The 22149-nt window shown below is 43.3% G+C and overlaps 1 protein-coding gene across 15 annotated transcripts in view; it reads left to right on the top strand.

The window, feature by feature from the left end:
- Positions 1–22149, top strand: part of EPB41L2 (erythrocyte membrane protein band 4.1 like 2) — a 219020-nt gene that overhangs the window by 189736 nt on the left and 7135 nt on the right. For 7 of the 15 annotated variants that reach the window (XR_003910426.1, XM_029943386.1, XM_029943390.1 and 4 more), the window contains 6 exons: positions 1924–1977; positions 2193–2759; positions 4633–4755; positions 6520–6618; positions 8383–8463; positions 12477–12586. Coding sequence is in view for 14 of the 15 variants with exons in the window: in XM_029943386.1 (XP_029799246.1) it covers positions 1924–1977; positions 2193–2759; positions 4633–4755; positions 6520–6618; positions 8383–8463; positions 12477–12581 (1029 nt within the window). In the remaining variant the exon portion in view is untranslated. The remainder of the gene's footprint in view (positions 1–1923; positions 1978–2192; positions 2760–4632; positions 4756–6519; positions 6619–8382; positions 8464–12476; positions 12587–22149) is intronic. The other 8 variants (XM_029943392.1, XM_029943388.1, XM_029943394.1 and 5 more) reach the window with 5 other exon arrangements.

Raw genomic sequence — 22149 nt, 5'->3', positions numbered from 1 at the left:
GAATCCTTTAAAACCACTAAGGTCCAGAGTCTGAATTGTTTTCTGAAAGGAAACCCTCAACCTAGTAGAAGCTACGTATGTTCTGCAGAACGGTTTTCAAAGCCTAAATGTCTTTCAGGCATCGTCTGATGGCTGATTACATTTAACATTCTGCTCGTGTCGGCAAATATGAAACGTCTGCCATTCTCTGTGAAGTAATTATTTTCATTTTTTGGAATAACCCTACGAGATTCCCTGAACTTGGGCAGAACTCATCTGGCTGTCTGGGGTTAAATAATAATTTACTGACCTGGAATCATAACAATGGAATGTCGGCTTTAGAAATGTTCTGATCGCTGGATATCTTTATTGATAAAGAAGTTTATAATCACAGTTAAATGTTAGTCATCAAAAGAGTTTCCTAGAGTCCCAGATTAATATCTGAAACCTCTGGGTTTTCCATAAAACTGGAAGATCTTTCTTGTCTGTCAGTCACATAATTTTTACATGGTATTAATTTGGGGCGGTGAAAACAGGCCTTTACTATGCATCTAGGAATAACTGCACAGATCAGAGAGAGCGAGAGAATCTTTTTTTTTTTTTTGAGATAATTTCTTGTATGGTTTTTTAAATTTTATTTTTATTTTTTATTTTTTTTAATAAAACACAATTTTTTTTTAACATATGCAATTATTTTCCATCATTTACAATTCAGTAGTTACAATGACACTCCAAATAGAAAAGCAAAGTCAAAAATCTTGACAGGTGCTGTGAGAAGTGTGCCCTTTGCTCATGGTTGCCCATGGCACTGGTACAGATAAATGTGGGGTGCTGCTGTCTACCCAAGTAGTGTCTTGGCAGCTTTGGAACCAGGTTCGTGCCTGCCCAGAGGGTTCAGAGGCACACTGCCCTGCTCCATTCAGTGTGAAGATACCATCAAATAAGTAGGGCTATCTCCAGCAGAATTATTTTTGAGTTAGATCACAGGCTATAGTGTCACCTGAATGTTAAAAAGTTGGCTAGGCTTCATTTTTATCCATGTAAAGTACCCTCTCCCTGCCCCCCCCTTAAAATTAGTATAAGGAAAATTGTAAGCTTTGAAAACTCCTTTGCAAGAGTTTCTACACTGGTGATTCTAGAAATTTATATTACTAATGGATTTGGTCAACAGGTATTTCGTAAACATTTAGGTACTATACTACTTAGAGTAAATTTACTCCCAAGAAGTAGATGTGTGCAGGGGACAGGAATAAATATCTCCGCTAATAAACTTGGTTCATTTCCGTTTTCAAAGATGCTAGTTGGAGGAGCCGAATTCTAAGAAAACACTTGGAGCTACCATTGACATCCACCCTAAAGTTAAAATGTGTCTTTTGGTAATCTGTAATGTAGTTTGGGAGCTTAATAACCATTCCTGAAACAACAACATTTTTATGTTAATAGCTATGTGAGACCCACTATAATTTTGCTAATTATAGCTTTTTAAAAAATGAGCCAGCAAAAAATTAAGGTGCCATCTCATTAATGCTATATTCCTTGAGGAATCAGGGTTTCAGGCCAGGCTTTATAGTCTGCTTAAAATCAAAGCTGTTTATCAAATACGTTTTCAAAGTTGTACAATTTCAACTTTGAAGTAATCAGCAAGCTTTGGTACAGTTCCATTTTCCCCTTCTCCCTTTTCAACTAAATAAGCAGAGCTTACAGGTAGAACCATAACCAAAAGGATTTTATTTCTTCGGGAGGATGCTGGCAATTCTGTGTTTTTGCTTCCTTTCGTAAGCTTTTTGCATTTGTCTGGATTGTCCTTCACATGACCTTGAGCAAAGGTTTTTGTAGATGTTGATTCTCGCTGTTCTGCCTTTGTGGTGTCAGCTGTCTGTTTTGGTGGGTGTTGAGGTGTAAAAGTTTATTGATTTGTGTCCTCGGTTGCTTTTTGTTCCGCAGAAACGCGCTCCCGAGTCAGAAGGGCCTTGCGCTGGAGCCAGTGATGCTGTTAAGGTTCTCCCCTTTCCATGTTAACACCATCGCACGACGTCCCCGAACCCCCTCACGCGCCCCCCGCTTCCCTTTCAGTCAGCCATCACAATCATCTTTGTTTCTCTCCATGCCATGAACCTACCATCAGTTAATTCTGGTTTCCGTCGTTTGTTTATTTTTTTTTAATTTATTCATATATTTTTGTTTCCCCTCATCCGTTTTTTCCCCCCGTACAGAGTTCACATGAGACTCTGAATGTAGTGGAGGAGAAGCAGCAGGCAGAGGTTGGGAAAGACGAAAGAGTAATCACAGAAGAAACGAACGGTAAAGAGCTATCACCTGGGAGTGGTCCTGGGGAGACCCGTAAGGTGGAGCCTCTGACGCAAAAGGACTCCACCTCCCTGTCTTCTGAGAGCAGCAGCGGCAGCGAGAGCGAGGAGGAGGAAGACGTGGGCGAGTACCGGCCCCACCACCGTGTGACCCAGGGCACCATCAGGGAAGAGCAGGAGGAGTATGACGAAGAGGTGGAGGAAGAAGCCGGCCGAGCAGCTAAGGTAGTAGAGAGGGAGGACCCAGTGCCAGAAGCCAGCCCAGTCAGACAAGCAGGTGCCAGTGTAAGCGCAGTAGACACAGTGACCCGGGAGAATGTAGTTGCCCCAAAGCTATCTGCAGAGAAGAGTGTACACGAAGGCGCTATTAAACAAGACATGAGCGAAGAACCCGAGGACGAGCAACACAAAGTTAACGGAGAGGTGTCTCATGTTGACATTGATGTTTTGCCACAAGTTATTTGTTGTTCAGAGGTAAATGGGAGACCCCGAGCGGGTGCTAAACTCTAGAGCTGTTTCTCAGGTGGAGACCACCTGCCTTCCTCCTTCTGCTGCCCGCCCAGTCCTCCTCCAGCTTTTTTCAGCGAGATTCTGGGCTTTGGCTCTCCTGGGAGGATGGGGGAAAGCACTGCCTCTAGATTCTCTGCCAGCTCAGTTTGTGGTTTCGGGCTTCTTTACTGCACCTGGATCCACCCGACAGTAAAACTTGCCTCCAGCAGCCACACCATTCCCCCACCTTCTCGTTCCACATTTAAATTTTTCTTTGCATGTTTTGGATGTTTTCAACTGTTTGTCTTTAGTTGCACTGCTTCCTCGTGCTAAATGCCTTTTTTGTTGGTTCAATGAGAAAATTGTACACGTATCGTTGACAAGCAGTCGGTGTGAGTGTGCATGCGGTTGTGTCGTGATTGGGTCTGCCCTTCTGGCTCATTCTTCCTTCACCTGTAGAGTTTCAGCAATGGCAGCTGGTTCTGATCGCCACGGTGCTCTGAGTTCAGCATCCGGCAGTGATGAAAACATTTCTCGAATACCACTGTGATTGCTGGTTTTAGATTCTGGGGATGGTGTGGATCGGGGAAGAGCATTTTCCTTCCTTGTGGGCAGCCAGAGGCTAGAGTGTTCAGTAGGAGGACCCATCCTCCTCTGTCCTGGCCTCAATTCTGGATGATTTGCAAGTTGATCATCTGTTTTGTGGATCATCCACACTGGCTAGGAGTTTTTAACATTTTCAAGAGAACTTTCCACAGTCCTGGTAGATTACGTCTTGGTCACGAGATGTAGTGTCTCTGAATTGAGAGTCAAAGTTACAGTGAGGGAGGGTTTTCCTCCGTGAGACTTTTTCGATTCTAAAATTAAAAGCCCATGACGTAGGCATTATCCATATTTGCTGTCTTTGATGGGCTGGAAAATAGTGAAGTGGCTTTGTCTTGAAATAATTAATTGGATTTTTACTATGTTACTTTTCAACCTCCTGTTTCACCTCAGAGAAGATGTTTCAAGAGTCGTCGAACACTCTGTTATTTTCTGTATTTAATACACAGTTGTTCCTCTTTAAATAATTAAATCTGGGAATTTTCTCTCCAAGAAAGAACTGTAGTATTTTGTAGTAGTATGGTCTGGTGTTGTTTTAAATGTACGTGCTCAGCAGACTACAATGCTGACAGGCCATGACCCTGTTCCTTAATGTTTTAGTTGTTCAGAGCCTTAATGCAACATTGGTAGAGTAACTCCAGATAAAACGTCTTAACTTACGTCATGCAGAAGCAGCACGGCGAGTTTTAGGCAAGCGTAGTTGAAAAAATTCATACTTGAAGATATTCTTTCCGAAAGTGGAATCTCTTGTCGATGAGGGTAGAAGAGGCCGTTTAGGGGAAGAGGGTAACCTCTCATTTCCGTATCCGATGTGCCAAGTAAAGACAGCCTCCACACAAACCATGTGGTTCTTTAAAACGCAGTAAAAATTGAGACAGGTCACAACACATAGTTCGTTCAATTTTGTTTTCTTTTCCATTTATTGTAACTTGCTCCAGAGCTAAAGTATACTTATCACACCACATTTGACACGTAATTGGGACCGTGGTAACGTGAAGTTACCATAATTTAGGGAGCCATTATGTTAGCTTATTCTTCATATATATATATATATATATACATTATACACACACATGCATATACATAATGATATTTGAAGGAGAGTGTCTTTCTTTTGTATCTTTCATTTTATTTACCTTTATGCTTGTGCATGAATGCATGTTTGGATATTTTTTCCAATTATTTTTGAAGGCTCCATTAAACACTTTTACTTCATTACCTCTAGAATTTATTTTTCCCTTCCTTTCCACCTCAGCCACCAGTGGTTAAAACAGAGATGGTAACAATTTCTGATGCCTCCCAAAGGACAGAAATCTCCACCAAGGAAGTCCCTATTGTCCAAACTGAGACCAAAACCATCACATATGAGTCTCCACAGGTACAAAAACTCTCGGTTCGGACTATCTGACTTTTTTTTTTTTTACTTTGTTTCTGTTTTCATTTGTCTTCCAGTTTGCGTGTTTCTGACTTTGATGTAGCTTTCCGTATCCCCCGGCTCATACCTGTGCTTCAACTCCCTAACTTGCCATATTGCTTCTTAGATTGAGACTGAGAGCTGCCGTCAAGTTGGTGATCCAGTAATTACAGGGGGGCGGAGGAGGAGCAGCATCCACACGATTAATTTAGGACAGGAAGTGCCAGTCTTATTCATATTAGAAGTCATTCTGGGCATCATACAAAGCTTATTGGATCTGATGTCATTTGTGTGTTAGTAGGAGTTAGGCTCCCCTCCCCCACCCTGCCCCAACCCCATGAAGATCCATCCAGTCACCTCCCTCCTGCTTGCCAAGTCCATGTACACATCTGAGCTTCTCCTTCACGTGGGGTTATTTTCTGAAGACATCTTGTTGATCTTAGGTAAATATGATGCTGTGGGTCCAAATAATTATCCAATTTGTGTGTTTAATTTTAAATAGTGATTTAGACATTCATTCTGAAAAGACTTGAAATAAGCCTTAACATGTCTAACCTTAAGGGTAACAAGGAAAAGGAAAGTGTTCATCATTTCAAAATGGAACTGTTTTGAAATTTGTAAAACTACGTTCTCAACTGAGAAATTTAATGTTCTGTAGTCAGATTGTACCATGGGGAGGGGGTCAGATTATTGCCCTCTCTCAAAATGTTTTTTGGAAAACTTGAGTATGTTTAAATATTCCTCAAAATTATTTTTAGATCTGTTACTTGCATATGTGCCTAGGGCCATGTGAGCACAAACAGGTTTCTTGTGAATGGGTATGGTGGGGGGCGTGTACCTGTGTTTCTGTAGCATAATGGGTGCCCGAGCAAAGAAATACAGGTGCATGGCCCAAGTGTGCAAGAAATGTCCCATAACTTAGAAAGGCTCTGGGCTTTCTGGTTATTTCCTTGTGTCAGTGTCAGGAAGGGAGACCAGAATGATGATACTTTACATAGAGTCTTAGGCTATTAATTGGTTTCATACTTTTCCTGGTAAACTCTAGGACTTTTTACAGTTTTTAGTATCAAAGCAAACAAGTTAAAATCTATTTAGATATATGCATTGGATTTATGTATGATGTGAATAGAGAACAAGCATGCATACGTGTTAAAATACATGTACCCATATATATGCCCATAACAAACTATTACAGGAACAATGTTATGTAAAACAATCTGCTAGAGATAAGCAAATAACCAAATCATGTAGGTTTAGTGTCTCCTAGTCAGGTTCTGTTGCTTCGTAAATGAGAAAACACTTATCTGTTTTTACCACCTGTGCTTAAACAATGAACTCAGCACTTCTGGTCACTGTGGAAACTTCTCTGTCTGGTTCTCTAGTTTCTTTTTCTATCTTCCGCGAAAGGCCTTCCCTCAGTCAAATCCTCTCCTGATTCCCTTGTAGCTTTCAGCCTCATTTTCTACGTGATTCTTCCTTATTTCTCCCTCCCAGGGGGTTTGCTTCTCCACGGACGTTTAGCCTTTGCGTTTACTCTGTTTGAAGGCCAGCCACCCTCCTGCTCAGTAAATCTACAGTAAATCTCACTATCTCTACAAACGTGGCAGCTACCCTCTCCTGCTGACCTCAGAGATTCCAAAAGATGCATATTCTGTGGGGAGGGCTCTTCCCTGACCACATAATGGAAATTAAGCATTGCTTCATATTTTTCCCCCCAACTGTCCAAAGATTGATGGCGGGGCTGGTGGTGACTCGGGGACGTTACTGACGGCACAGACCATCACATCCGAGTCCGTGTCGACGACGACGACGACACACATCACCAAGGTAAAGCAGCCCGCGGCGGTGCGTTGCACACGGGATCTTTTCCGAATTGTTCCTTTGTCCCCGTACACACTTCAAAGTAATAACACAGACAGCGCCAATGGAGTGAAAGTGCCTGGGTTTTAACGTATCCAAGAAACTGGGCTCCGCTGACAAACGTATTTCTGTAAAGTGCAAGGAGGTAAAAGTAGGTCATGAATAACCACACGTAAGACAGCTACAGGAGCAGAGGGGGAATGGAGTCAGAGTGAAGGCATACGTTTGCTAAGGGCAGATCCGCCCTCCTGACTGAAGCAAGTGCATGGAGACCCATCATTCGAAATCTGCAGCAAGTTGTTCAAGTAAAAGAATTTTCCCCTCATTGGTTTAAGATGCTCCCATGGTGGCTAGGGGGCATTTTTCCAGATCATTCTCTCAGTCTCCAACACCAGATGACCAGTGATTCTCAGTCTGGCTCCGGACCAGCAGCAGCAGCAGTCGCTGCTGTGAATGCTGCAGCCCCCCTCCAGATCTGCAGAGACGCAGTCGCTGGCTGTGGGGGCCTCCACGCGATGGTGACACGTGCTGCCATCGTTCCTTTTCTGGCTCCAGCTTAGTCCCTCCCGTGTTTCCTTGTACTTCTACCGCTCGTGTTTCATTAGCGCTTGGAGGTTTTAAGTGTATCCTTTATGCCTGTCTCACCCTGTATCTCAACCAGAAACTTTGTAAATTAAAAAAGGCCACATAAAGATATTAATGCTCGTTTTTAAGTGAATCCAGGGGCACCTTGGTAGCTCAGTCGGCTAAACCTCTGACTCTTGGTTCTGACTCATGTCATGATCTCACAGTTTGTGAGTTTGAGCCCCATGGTGGCCTCTGGGCTGACGGTGGGCTCTCTCAAAATAAACTTAAAAAAAAAAGTGTATCCAGTTATCAAGGCTAAAGTCCTATTGCTTATAACGTAGTGTGTAACTTATCAGAGTTGTACAAGTTGGATGTGTGCTTTCTCGGGACTGTGCGGTATTTGCTCACAGTTCAGCATCACAGCTGTGTGATCTCTTCAGCCTCTTTCATGTCCCAGGCTCTGCCAGCTTGCTCCAAGCCTGTAACTCTGTGGTACTTCACGCAGGAGTCCTGCCCCATGTCCGCTCACACAGACTTCGTTAGCAGACACAGCTACATGCAGAAACTGTAATCGAATCAGACATTAAATGAATAGCTTCTTACCATCTTCGTGTACCTTCTGTATCTTAAACCAAATCGGAGCCTTCTTTTTTAATGATTGCACTATAAACCAAATGAACAGAATTACTAAATGGATTTGTATGATGAGAATCAAGCAGTCAAAATTATGACGTCAAGCAATTCTCAAACCTAAACCAGGTCCCTAAATTGTTACAGTTCCTTGTAACTCTACAGAAACCGAAGAGTTATTTCCTCTTTCTTCTTTTAATAAATGGGCCAATTGGGAGTAAAGACACTCAGGGAAAATTGTAAAGGAATGTCCCAACAGAACTATTTGGATTAAATGGCATCTGTCTTGTCTTCATCTCACCTGAATCTTGATAAATTAGTTTAAAAGTTGCTTTCAGTTGAGGAATACTAATAGATGATGCTACAACTTTAACAATAGGTGTCTCTACTGAGCTTAAAAATAGTGTTTCCAGAACCTCGGTGTTCCCCACTCAGTGCACGTTGCCGTAGTGATCAGAAGGTCCATATGTGCTCCGTTTTCTTTCCCCTCATTATGTGTAAACATGCTCTAATGATTACTGTCTCCCCCTTTAGACTGTGAAAGGTGGAATATCTGAAACACGAATTGAGAAACGCATCGTGATCACTGGAGATGCGGACATTGATCATGACCAGGTAAAGGCCTGAAGTTCTGGTTCTGAAAGTGACCGTTTCTCTAAGTTTGGCATGTGCCGTCACGTCCTGTCCTGTCCTCGTGTCATACCCCTTCTCCCAGCGCCCCCGGGATCAATCCACATCCTCAGCGTGGCTCTGATGCTCCCACACTAGACACAGCCTGTCCTTTCAGCCTGCCTGACACCGGACCTGCGCAGAACCTGGATTATGATGCTTAGTTCACGCTGGCTTTACATGCACTTTTGAGTCAAAGTAATTGAGAGGATTCCTGGCAAATATTAGGTATTCATGTGGACCTGGCTTGAAGTCAAGTCGTGGATTAAAAGAATAGCAGTTCAATGAGACTAGCTTCCAAAGCTAAGTAAGAAAAGCCACCGAGTTTGACATATGCCTACTTTCAGGAATTTCCAAAGTATTTTTTTATAGCCTTAGGAAAGTTGGGCTCTTTACCACTAGGTGTTTCCCCGTAATCATTACTATTATCGAGGGGCAGGGGAAAGAAATCCAAGGTCTCTTACAAAGTGGGAGTTTACACAGATTCAGAAAAATGTTTAAAAGCATCGTGCTTTCTTTCCAGTGTTAGCTTGAGCGGAATGTGTGGCTTTCAAAACCAGGTCATGGAGTAGAACTGCTGGGTACTTTGAGGGTAGCTCCAATTTTAGGCTGTGGCCCCAAGGGATGGGAACTTTTTGTTTTGCCATTTTCTGAGTGACCTTGACTCTGCTTTAAAGGAAACCATGCTGTTTTCTTAATAACATGTTGCAGAAAAAAGGAAATGTTCAATTGACCACCTCGGCTGGGGAGCAGAAATGATCGTTACCCAGCTTTGAGCACAATATCAAACTCAGGAAGGAGGATTTTAGAGAACAAAACTTCTGACTTAGAAAAAGCTCACTCTCTGTGACCAGAGAGAAATAGATGTTCTCCCATGCCTGAAAAGAGAGTCACATGGTTTAAACCCTGTAAACATGATTTTACTTCCATGTCTCCTAATGTGTCTCTTCATTCCTGGAGAGGTATCAGCAGTTCAGGGGTTGACCTGACTCGGAATTGCGACTCTATGGTAGAGATTTCTAGCAGAGGACACTTGTGCCTATTCTCCAGGGGGGAATGAGCCGCCCTGTGAAAACCAAGCCTCTGGTTCCCCAGGCAGGATTTCTCCTTCCCTTCCCTGGGGCAGTTTTGAGTTCCTCTGACCTAAATTGGAGCCAACTCTGTTTTGTTTTGTTTTTCCCTGTCTGGGACTCCGGCTCAGCAAGCATTTGTTGAGTTCCTGCGGTGTGTGAGGCTCGAGTGGAGCCCACCTTGCTTGGCACGCTGGACGGTGAAAATTGGGAGTCTTCTCCCGGCCTTTGTTTCTCCTATCCTGTCTCTCCACTGAGCCTTTGCCCAGAATTCCAGACTTTCTGATGCCACGTTTTCCCTTCAAGGATACTCTCAGCCTTTATTTTAGGTGTTTTCTTTTGTCTTTTACCTGAAAACTCAACTCTCGATTAATACTGCGTCCGAATAGCATATAATAAAAACATGATCTGAAATTTAAGTGCCAAAATAACACATATTCCTGAGTCTTATATCAGGAAAACACCCCACAGCTTGACCTTTGACTGTGGGCACATGACCTTGTCAGTGTGATGTCAGGCCTCCGCCCATTTTAAAGCCAAGGTCCAGTACCCAAATGAAGAGGACAGATATTTAACTTTTTTTGCAATGTTTTCATGCTTTAATTATAAGATGTATTAACTTATTAGAGTACATTGAATTGTGGCTTCTGGGATGTTTGTCACAGGAAGCTGATGAAGCGCTCTCTCTTTTAGCCTGTAATGAGACCATGGAAGTATTTAAACTTAGAGTGAAATCCCTTCCCTGCCAAAAACTGAAACTGATCACACAGTGACTTGAATATCATTGACCCCTTTTTCACTTCCTTCCTGTACGTTAAAAGAATTTTAATAGTGGAAAGAAACCTTTCCTCTGAGCAAGATAGAAAAAAAAAAAAGGCATCCCTTTTGTGTTGGCAGATTAAAGAGGCGTGCATTTAGGACACTTGCTTTGTGGGTGGTGCGCCCGTGCGAGTCCTGACGCTCAGCTCCGTCCCTGGGACGTAGGACGCTGCAGTCGCCCATCGGAGCGTGCTTCTTTCCAATAAAATAACTTCTCAGTTTGGCAGGATGCTGTGAGAGTTCTCTAATTGCTATAATAAATGCACACGTTATAGCAATTTAATTTCATGCACTGATATTACGGAATGAACAGAACTAATGGTAAACGGATTTCAAATGTGTTTGAAGATGATTAAGCAGTTTTTGGTTTTCCCTACTTTTCTGCTAATCGAAATATGTTCCCATGCTTGGGCATCATTTTCTATTTCCCCTTTCACATTTGCTGGTATAATATAGGTAGATCTTTATAACAATCATGAATTAAAAAATATCTGACAGATTATCTGTAGCTATGTTTGCCTCCCATCAGAACTTTCTCCCAAACTGGATGCCAGAGACCAATGTGGAGTAGACTGTTTTGGTTATTTTGATCTCTCACTTCCCTCTGAACACACACAAACACGGAGCCACTCTGCTGTTCTCCACCTCCCTTCCCCTTTCCCATCGAGGCCATAGACCCGGAACATTCCTTGCCCTCCTTCCTCTGAGAGAAGCCGTGCCTTCTCCCCTCCCCTCCCCTCCAGCCCTCAGGCTGCCACAACCTGACAAACACTGGTGCTGTCAAGTCCGAGAGTCCCCTGGTTGACTTCTCTCTTGTCCTGACACAGGAGGGTCACCAGAGTTTATTCCCTAGTGGAAACTCAAGCTCCCTCCAGTGTCTTCCAAGCGTCTGTGTGCAAAGTTTTGGCATAAAAAGCTTCTTTTTCTGCAGCTTTACCTTTCTGCGTATGTAGAATGAAGCTTGGGGTTTTGTTCAGTAACCTTTCAGCTGACAGAAACCGTACCACAAACCGGAACCGCACTTGTGCCCTCTGGCAGATGACAGAGAAACAGGAAAACTGGGGCTGCTGCTTTCAGAGGCATAGCGTCCATATGAGCTATGGTGCTTTCCGTCCTCGAAGACTTCCCTTTCTGTTCCAGAATTCTTTCCTAGATTTTGAGAGTTGGTGTTTTACTTTCTCCCCAAGACATCTTTAAACACTTTTCCCTCAGAAAAGCAGGATCTATCCACTTGGTCAAAACACTTGTATGTGGTTTATTTTCTGGTAACATACAAAGAAACTTCATCTGTTTTCTCACAGTGTGGTGTGGGAAGAGCCTGGGGGGCGGGGTGCCCCGGGTCTTGCTCCTGCCCTCCAGCCCAGCAGCAGGATGGCCTTGAGCATGACCTGTTGACCTTTGTCAACAAAGAGACCTGTACTCGCACTATAGAGACCTGTACCTGCTAAAGAGCAGTCCGTCTCTGTTCTTCCGCTTTGCGATTGTGTGTCCTCATTTTTGCTGCCGTTGTTCTTGTTCTGTGCCCCAGAAGTTTATAGATCTTTTTCCTGCAGCGTAACAGCTCAACACACATTTTCCCTCAAACAGGGAGTGAGAAACCACAAGGGTAAGGTTGTGGCCGGTCTGGTTCAGTCTGGTCCTGTGCCTTGGGGTTTGAGCTGTGTGAGAGCAGGTGGCCGTGGGCGTGTGGACAGGCTGTTCCGTCATTCCTCCAGGCTGCACGGTGAACCTTAAAAGGATCCTCACCACCTTACCATTAGCCTCAGGTTATAGGTGAGAATATGAAGATCGGAGAAGATCTGTTTTCTCCAAGTCTCGTGGCGAGTACAGGGCTGGGCTTCAGAGTCCACGTGTGTTTGTACGTGTTATCGTTTGAAAAGACTGGAAAAAAATGGGAAATCTGGAGAAGTAAGAAGCATTCTCTAAAATGAATTCTGAGCCCACATCAGATCCCCGCTTCCTCAAATAAAGCGATATCATTTCCATCTTTGCTTGCGATGGAGTCCCAGTCGGTCAACCCGAGAAGCAGCCCGTTGCTCTGTTCACAGTGCTCTCTTCTGACCCTGGCAGGCGCTGGCCCAGGCCATCAGGGAAGCCAGAGAGCAGCACCCCGACATGTCGGTCACAAGAGTGGTGGTGCACAAAGAAACGGAGTTGGAAGAAGGGGAGGAGTAAGTAAGGTAAGCGCCTGTGTCCTCTGGGCCTTGGTCTTGACTGGTCTTGCTCCTCAGCCCGCCGAGGGACGTGAGATGCACCCCTGCCTCCCAGTGTCTGTCTCCTGTAGTCCATGCGGTGTTTTCAGGTTGTATTATCCCAAAAATACCTGCATATTATTATAAACTCTGTTGGCCAGTGGGCATGTAATGTTAATAACTGCCATGCATTGAGGGCTGCTAATAATTGACATCTATATCTTGTTTTACTGTTTACAAAATACATCAGTGGAGGGGCACCTGGGTGGCTCAGTCGGTTAGTTGGCCGACTTCAGCTCCGGTCATGATTTCACAGTTCGTGAATTGGAGCCCTGTGTCAGACTCTGTGCTGACAGCTCAGAGCCTGGAGCCTGCTTCTGATTGTGTGTCTCCCTCTCTCTCTGCCCCTCCCCCACACTCACTCACTCTCTCGCGCTCTCTGAAAAATAAATAAGAACATTAAAAAAAATTTTACATTAAAAAAAAATCCAAACCACAGCATATCAGTACTGGTTGTCTTAATTGATGCTTACAATGATCCTTTGAGGAAAGTACCATTGGCCTTCATTTAGATGAAGCATTTTTATGGAAGGGGGCACAAAAGGGAGATGAGTTAATTCCTCTAAATACACATGAAAAATTATATATTAAGAGAATGAACCAAAAAGGAAAGATTGCTTTGGCTATATACAGAATTTTAAACTTAAACCAAAGTAAAGGATAACTGACAAAGTTCAGTATGCCTGGCACAGAAGGAGTCAGTATCCTGAATATATTACGAACTCTTAGGTCTCATCAAAAAACTTGAGCACGTAAGTAGGAAAATGGGCAGAGAATTAAGTAAACCACATAGTAAGTAAACAATAAACAAAAAATGTCCAACCTCACTATTGTTTAAATCAATACAAATTAAAAATTTAGTGTATGAGTTTTCACTTATAAATCTGGCAAAGTTTGTTTTTAGCTACTGTTGGGGAGGTTAAGAGAGGAAAATTTATAGACCAATGTGGCTTTGTAAATTAGTAACATTTCCTGAAGAACACTTTGGCAAAACCCACACAAAATGCACCTACCATTTAAACCACTGTTAAGAATTTACCTTAAATAATTAGAGATGTATACAAAGATTTACAAGAGTATTTATCATGTGTGTGTGTGTGTGTGTGTGTGTGTGTGTAATATGTGTGTGTGTGTATATATACACATACTAGCAAAAAATTTGGAGCAGTATAAATGGCCAACAGTAGGGATTGGTTATATCTTAGGCTGCTTCTGGGTAATGACTAAAATATAGCCATTAAAAATTAGGGGCACCTGGGTGGCTCAGATGGTTAAGTGGCCAACTTCACCTCAGGTCATGATCTCATGATTCGTGAGTTTAAGCCCCGCGTCTGGCTCTATGCTGACAGCTCAGAGCCTGGAGCCTACTTCAGATTCTGTGTCTCCCTCTCTCTCTGACCCTCCCCTGCTCATGCTCTGTCTCTGTCTTTCAAAAATAAACAAACATTAAAAAAATTTTTTTTAAGTTGTGCTAAAGAATTCTTAATGAAATGAGTAAATTTTCATAATTACATATGTATTAAGGTTTTAAAAGGTAGATTTTTTTTCATATAGCACATACTCCAAGTTGCTTTTTTGTTTTTAAAATGATCTGTATACCAGTCGGTTAACGGATACATACATCACAGGAATGCTGGTCACAGAATACATGTCTTCCACGTGTGGTCGGGCCAGGTGCCTCACACAGGAAGCGATGGCTCCCAGCCTGCTCACACTCCCCTCAGATCTTTTAGTTTATGCTGAACTGATACGAAATGACCAGTAACTTTCTTGTTCTTATTGATCTTGATGGATTCTGGATACTAATCCTTTGTTAATTTTGTGTGTTGCAAATATCTTCAGGTTTGTGGTTTGTCTCTTATTATTAATATAGGTCAATATAGTTAGTATATTGAATGCAGTTATTAATAGAGTCAATACAGCTTAATTATCACGCTTGTCTTTATGGCTTATGCTCTTTCCATACCCTGAGGCGTTAAAGATACTATTGATCCAAGCACTTTAATGTTTCCTTTCGTAGATCAATCCTTAATCCATAAGAAATTCGTTTTTCTGTGTGATGAGAAACAGTGATCATTTGTTTCCTCTGTAAGAAGCCAGCATCCAGCCCTGTTTACTGAAGAGCCCGTCCTTCCACTCTCTAATCTGCCGGTCGTAAATCAGTTTTCTGGTATGCGTGTGGGTATCTCTGGGTTCTCTTGTTTCCTGAGTCCATCTCTGCTCCAATGCCATACTACCTCAGTTATTACAGCTTTAAAATAAGTCTTGATACCTGGTAGGACGTATCTCCACAGTTGTGTTTATTCCTTCAAGGAGGGTCTTATCTAGTCTGGGCTCCTGGTGTTCCATATACATTTCAGAATCAGATTATTGGGTTCTCAGATAATCCTATGGTATTTTAATTGGAACTGCATCTCCTTTGTAGCTCAGTATGGGGAGAATTACATCTTTATGATATTCAGTCTTCTTTCCCACAAACATAAAATATCTCTTTCCATTTATATAGGTGTTCTTTATTTTATTTATTTAAAAAATTTTTTTTAATGTCTTTTATTTTTTTTTGAGAGATAGAGAGAAACAGTGTGAGCAGGGGAGGGTCAGAGGGAGAGGGAGACACAGAATCTGAAACAGGCTCCAGGCTCTGAGCTAGCTGTCAGCACAGGGCCTGATGTGGGGCTTGAACCCACGAACTGTGAGATCATGACCTGAGTCGAGACCGGACGCTTAACCAACTGAGCCACCCAGGCGCCCCTGTATAGGTGATCTTTAATGTCTTCCAACAAACTCGTATAACTTTCTTAACTAAAAGAGGTCTTACAAATCTTTTCTAGTTGTTGCTGGTCTAGGAACCTGCAATTAACTTTTCAATATTTGTCTTCTATCTAGCAACCTTTCATTTGTGCCATTTTAATAAGTTTTAATGTGAATTGGTCATATCAGTTATTCCTAGTACCTTTTACTCCTTTTTTCAATGGATACATATCTGCAAACATGCCCGCAAACACAGCGTTTGAAGTTTGTTTCTCTCAGAGAACCTCTTTTATAAGCAGCCATGTTAAACAGATTTAGGCTGTTAAAATGTAATTTCACCTGTAAGGTGAGCAAACTAGATAAATTTGGAAAGATTCATTCATCCATTCAAAAAATATTTAATGAGAACCAAAGTGTACTAAGGTAGAGCTTGGGCACTGGGGATTCAAATGGTCAAATCAGCAAACATGGTGTCCTTCCTCGGGAAGGATCCGCTCCAGGAGGGGGGAGGTGCAGATATGAGCAAACAAAATGTAACTGCAGATGTGCTCCCTGCTCTAAGGAAGCAACTTGGTAGGAGAGAACCAAATCTTGTAAATGTAACCTCTGGGAAACCGAGTTTGAGTTGAAATCTGAAGGGCGAGCAGGAGTTACCTCAGTGTCGGCAGCCATCTCAGCATCCCTGCTGCCCGCTGGCTGCGGCCTGTTCTCGAACACTTTCCCTTGCCTGGTGCCCGTCGGGGCTCGGGGGAGGAGTGTGTCTGTACCCCTTCAGCTGCTCTCCGGCTGCCCTGCCAGGATCCCACAGAGGCAGCCAGGTGGGCCGAGGCAAAGAGCAGGACCAGAAAAGAAGAAGAAATAACGATTGGGCCGGCTCCCTTTCTCAGACATGAGAAGCTCTCCCCCTGATCTGACCGGCCCTCTTCCTCTGGAATAGCTCTGAGCTCTTGATCAAGCCTTGAAAGTAGGGGAGAGGAGAGCAAACGCAGGATGGTGAAAGGGGAACCGCAGAGGGCTGAGTCCCCCCCTGCCACCCCCCCAGCCGTCACTCTCAGCTGGGTGTTGGCGGCTGGGAGGCAGAGAGGAGTGAACACGGGCTCTGGGAAGAAGGGAAACACCACCGCCGAGGGGGACCTAACTACATCTCTGTAACTTCTCATTTCTGTGTTCTGTTAAGGACGACTCTCTCCTGCCAGTTTATCCTAAATGCATGTTTCCGAGCCCTCAAATGGACACAAAATGTTGGTGGCCTTGTCACCACTAGACTGGTGCTCCCTGACAGTCCTGATGAGGAGCTAGAGTCCCACTGGATGGTTTGGTCTGCATGGCCTCAAAAGAATGAGCCCCGGGAGGGGGAGCTTGTGACTTTGCCTCAGCTGGCACCATAACCTCTCTCGGCCCAGACTTCAAACAAGTCCCTGTGGCTCCTGGAATAATCACTCATGTGGGATAAAAACCAAACAGTGCCTCCTTCTCATCGAAAGCAGTGGAGGAGGAAAGGATGGAGGCCCAGCCTCTCATCCTTTCATTCGTTTACTCACTTTTTGGTCCTTGTTGTTCGTTGCGCCAGATCTATGGAATGCCCCTTGGGTATCCTCTACTGTGTACCAGGGACTTTTAAATCAGACAAGATCTGCAGTCACAATAAATCATTGTAGCAGAATCAGGTCTCTAGTTTGAAGATGCGTTCTGAGCTGAGTTTCTCTGCATGAGAATGGGGTGTCAGATGGCTTCTTGCCTGGGCTTCTGGGGGCATAGCTTGATGAAGAAAGGCCCGGGAGAGGGCATTCCTGGCCGGATCTGGTACTGTGGACCTGACCCTCTGCAGCGAGTGCACCATCAGGCACAGCTGGGTTGCAGGACACATGTAGGAAGGAGAGTGAGGGGAGGGGAGGGGTGCGGAGAGGTGGAGGCCGAGCATAAAGCGTCTTGTCTTTATCCAGAAGGTGGAGAAGAGGGCATGCCACGTGTATTTGAGGGACAGTAAGGAGACAGAGGTCTGTGACTTGGTGGCTGTTTGCACATAGATGTGGAAGTTAGTGGGTTGGGAAAATGGCAGAGCAGGGGAGTCCCAGGCTTCTGACTTGAGCACATGAGTTGATGGTGGTACCTGTAATTTTAGTCATAGGATCTGTGTGTGATTTCTCGCATGTCATGTGCCATACGGCCAGCCTTCTCGGCTTAGCTGTCTTAAAGCAAGGTGCATTTTTTGTTCTTGGTACTGTACCAGAGAGCACCTGCTGTAGGCATTCTGGAGGAAGTTCAGCAGTGAATTTGTAAGTCCCTGTCTTACACACACGTGCACAGCAGGGTTATTTGGAAATTTACCAGCTTGCCTTGTGTATTAGGAAGAAATGTAGTATAGCAGATTTGCTACCTCATAGGTGTGTGACCTGCATGGGCTATTTCACTTCTCTGTGGATCAGTTCCGCCACCTGTGAACTGAGGATAATAGAATGTACAGAAGAGTTTATTTCCAAGGCACGTTTAAGAACTTTCTGTAACCTCTAGAGTCAGGTATGAACCCTTACTGCTCTTAAGAATAAAGTAAAAGTTGGAACATTCTACCTCAGACATGTTGAGTTTGAGATGCACGTTGAGAGGTCTACACGGAGAGGTCCTGGAAGTAGCCAGGAGCTTTGAGAGAAATCATAGCAGCTTTCTGAGCAGGAGGTGGAGGTCCGAAGGTCTTGTGAATGTGTGCTGTAGAGGAAGACTTTTGGTTGAGTGACCTGAGCTTCGTCAGAGGAGACGCCTGAGGAGGAGTGGGGAGAGTAGGGAGACAACAGCGAGGAAAGGGTGTCATAAAAGCTGCAGAAGAAGAGAACTCCAAGAAAGAGAGAATAAGTTATTAAATATGGCCAAGAAATTAAGTGACTGTGTCCTCTGGACTCACTGGTACAAAGTCAGCCTGGGGCTTTGTCATAGCTGCCTCATTCGGTAGTAGGAACGGAGCCCTGTAACAGGTTGAGGAAGTAGGGGTTTCACATGGTGAGTGCTTTCAAGAAGCTGACCACACAGTGATAGGGCCTTGGGCTTTTCTGTGTGCTCATTATCCAAGAAGATGGAGAGCACAGGTTTCACGGAGCCCCCAGAACTAGCTCTGTGATTACCTCACACCAGGTACCTCCATCCTCCCTTTGAGGTAGACCTTGAGTCCCAGTCTCCCACCCACAGTAAATAACTCTAAGTTTGTGCCGTTGCTTCCTGTGCCGTGGTGCATCCGTGAATACCAATTTCTAAATAAGATCATGTTGCGTCCAAGCTAACATTTCAGTCAGGGTGATATTCAGGGTTTCTAAGTGAACTTTAAAGTCAAACAGGAAAGCAGCATTCGCTATCTAACTGACTTGACAAGAGAAAAACGCCATGTTGGCTGAACTGTTGGTCAACTGAGTTCTGGTTAATTACACGTGGGCCCTGTGATGAGCGTCATCCCGTGTTTAAAAGGGGAAGCACAAGCCTGCCGACTTCCAGATGACAGTTTCCAGTTGAGAAGGCAGGAGTTTTTCAGGCATCTCAAATGTCTTTCTATTTTATTCTCTTTGCCTCATTGGGCTAGTCTTATACCTAAAATTAGCATCAGTTTTCGATGTGGATTAATCAAACCTAAATGAAGATTTGTACATAGACATCAAAAGCCATTTTGGACTTGGTGGCTTTGAGGCATGGCCAGTGTTCACTTGGCAGTGCTGTGGAGTGTTGTGTTTAACACTGAGAGCTGGCAGGTGCTATCAGGGAGTCCATTCCAATGTATTTGAACTACCCAACGGAAGAGGCACTGGACGCCACTGCTGTTGTGCGTTCATTAGCGCCTGGTAGTCACTAATGCCCCAGGGTTTATTTTCAGAGAAAACTATTATCGACTATTTTTTTTTTGCAAATGAATGATCTTTATTGGTTTTTTTTTCTGGTAATAATAGGTTCAATTATAATTTTTATAAAGGGGGAGATAGCAGAAAATGTAAGTGACCCATAATTTCTCTGCTCTTGGAGGTAGATAATTTCTTTTCACAGTGTGTGCATGTGTGAACACATAAACATTCACACATTCCCATCTCTCTTGTGTAGGCTGCTAGTGTGGATTCTGTTATATAGCCTATGTTTCCCCCCTCCACTTAAGAATACATTGTAGATCATCTTCTTGTATTATCTCAACATTTTTCAACAGCCACTGAATGGACACATGAGGATTTATGTAGCATCTGTTAATGGCCATTTAGGTTATTCCTGTGTTGTCACAGTTAAACACACAGCTGTGAAGATTACACTTGTGTGTACGTTTTGGTGGCATGAATTTCATTGTTTTCCAAGGGCAAATATTTTTAGAATTCTACTTAGAGTTGGTGTGGCACCAAGGGTTTCTTTTTTTTTTTTTTTTAATATTTATCTTTGAAGGAGAGAGAGAGAGAGAGACAGAGCATAAGCATGGGAGGGGCAGAGAGAGACGGAAACAGAATCTGAAGCAGGTTCCAGACTCTGAGCTGTCAGCACAGAGCCCAAGGTAGGGCTCAAACTCAAAAACCATTGGATCATGACCTGAGCTGGAGTTGGACACTTAACTGACTGAGCACCCAGGCGCTCCCACCCACCACCCCACCAAGGGTTTCTTTTGGGCATACTGCCTGCCTGTCCTGAAAGATTCTGTCAAGTTAGACTCCCACTTACAGTTTATGAGCATCTCTCTTTTCCCACACCTTATGACATTAAAAATTGTAAAACATTTAAGAAATCTTTGCCAATCTGGGGAGAAAAAAGCATTTGTCCCCTCCTCCTCCTTTTAATTGTGTATTTCTTTTTTCTTTTCATTGCTAGTGAGGCTAAAATACATATACACCTCGCAATTTTTATTTCTTTGAATTGCCAGTTCTTTCCCATTTTTCTATTCAGGTGTTTATTATCTCTTATGGATTTATTAAGGTTATTTACCCCTTAGTCACAAGTACTACATATTTTCTCCAGTTTTTCATTATTATTGAGAATGAAAAATAACCCCAAAGGGTTGGGGAGGGTAAGGCAAAATTGACAAATTAGAGGCATGAAGGTCATATCAAAGTTTTGTTTTTTTAGAACTTGGATCAATGATGCTTAAAATGGGAAGGCATTGAGCAACTTTAGAACTCTCAGAAACCTTAGAAACGTTAGAACCATCAGAAACACGAGAAACTCCTCTGCCTGTCATGGCGGCAATGACCGCAGAAGCACTGCCTCCCCTCAGATGAGGGGAGCGCTCTGGGTCACCAGCGGCTCCTCATGCTGAGGCCCTTGGTACCCAGTCTCCCTCCTGATGTGTGTGTTCACACCTCTCAGGAGGGGGACCTGGCAGTTGTGACTTTATCAGACCCTAGACAAGGGTGCGTTGAAAAGAATGAAAACTAAGACTATTCAATCTTAACTGCCTATAGATCATCTTCTCTCAAACCCCCACCCTTTTAAGTGGGAACTAGAATCCTAGAGACTAAAGTCATTTGCATAGGTCACTTCTACTCAGGAATCCTAAATGCCATCCATATGTGGAACTAAGTATAGTTTCGTCTGTCTGGAGAATTTCTCTCATGTTAGTCATCCCAGATCCTATTTTTTTAAACATGTAAATTTGTGGGTGGCATTAGGAGGGAATTTTGTTATGGTAATTGATGAGTGTGAGTGCCTGTGTGTGTGTGTGTACATGTGTGTGTGTGTTTTAGATACTCCTGACCCCATGAGAATTACATTCAGTGAGTGACTTATTGGCCCTGTGTTTAAACATTTAACTCTTATGCATCAAAATAGTTCCGTTAGCCTTAGAGCAAGTGGGAATCTAGACTTGTCCAGTATGATAGCCAGTACTCACATGTGGCTACTTGAAATATGGCGATTCCAAATTGAGATGCACTCTAAGTATAAAATAACATGCTGGATTCTGAAGATGTTGGGGAAAAAATGTAAACTAAACAAGCTAGAGTTGGGTCTAGAGATGAATTCTTTTGATTCCTACTAACCTTCCCATTTAAGGAAAACACAAAATACTTAGTCTGTTCAGACATGCTTTCAAAGGTTTTTTTCCCTAAAAGATAAGGGATTTGATACTAATTTTTTAATTGCAAGTTTTATTTGATGCTCCAGAGAAATGTTTTCTCATCTCCTTATCTTAAGAACCTAATATTGATACAGGCCTGGCTAGAATGCAGTATACTGAGTGTGACCTTTCTCAAGTCTGCTTGGTATTTAAACAAAGCTTTAAGATTTTGTAAAATGCTTTCATATCAAGTTCCCACAAGATTTAAACCTACGGAGTGAACCAGAAGACTACCCCAGCTATCGGGCCAAATACGAACTACTCTTGGAAATCTTTGTCGGAGCTTCAAAGATTTGGGGAAACTATTTTTTAAGGAAGGCAGAATCCTCCTAGGATATTATAGATGTATTTATTTAACAAAAGAGAACAGAAGAATGAAACCTAAGACTTTTCACTTAAGTCAGAGATGAAAGTGACGGGGAAGTCCGGCACTAGTGTTTTCTTCCCAGCGATCAGATCCAGTTCTGTTTGTTTTCTCCCCTCACAAACCCCTGCTCTTCAGGGTTTTGCAGGTCCATCCCTGTTACATTCCCTCATGGATCCATTACTGGGCACCATTGTGAAAGGGCCATGTTGGAAGCACTATAGTAGTTGTTGTGAGAAGGAGGTAAAAGCATAGGAACACAAATGCTAATAATGTACAGAGTTAAAAATAGTGTTTTTTAGGGCTATGAAAGTTGAC

Source organism: Suricata suricatta, chromosome 7 (assembly GCF_006229205.1).
Source record: "Suricata suricatta isolate VVHF042 chromosome 7, meerkat_22Aug2017_6uvM2_HiC, whole genome shotgun sequence".
Classification (NCBI taxonomy): domain Eukaryota; kingdom Metazoa; phylum Chordata; class Mammalia; order Carnivora; family Herpestidae; genus Suricata; species Suricata suricatta.
Note: the sequence above shows the minus strand (reverse complement) of the source record. Positions and strands in the feature narration are given on the sequence as shown.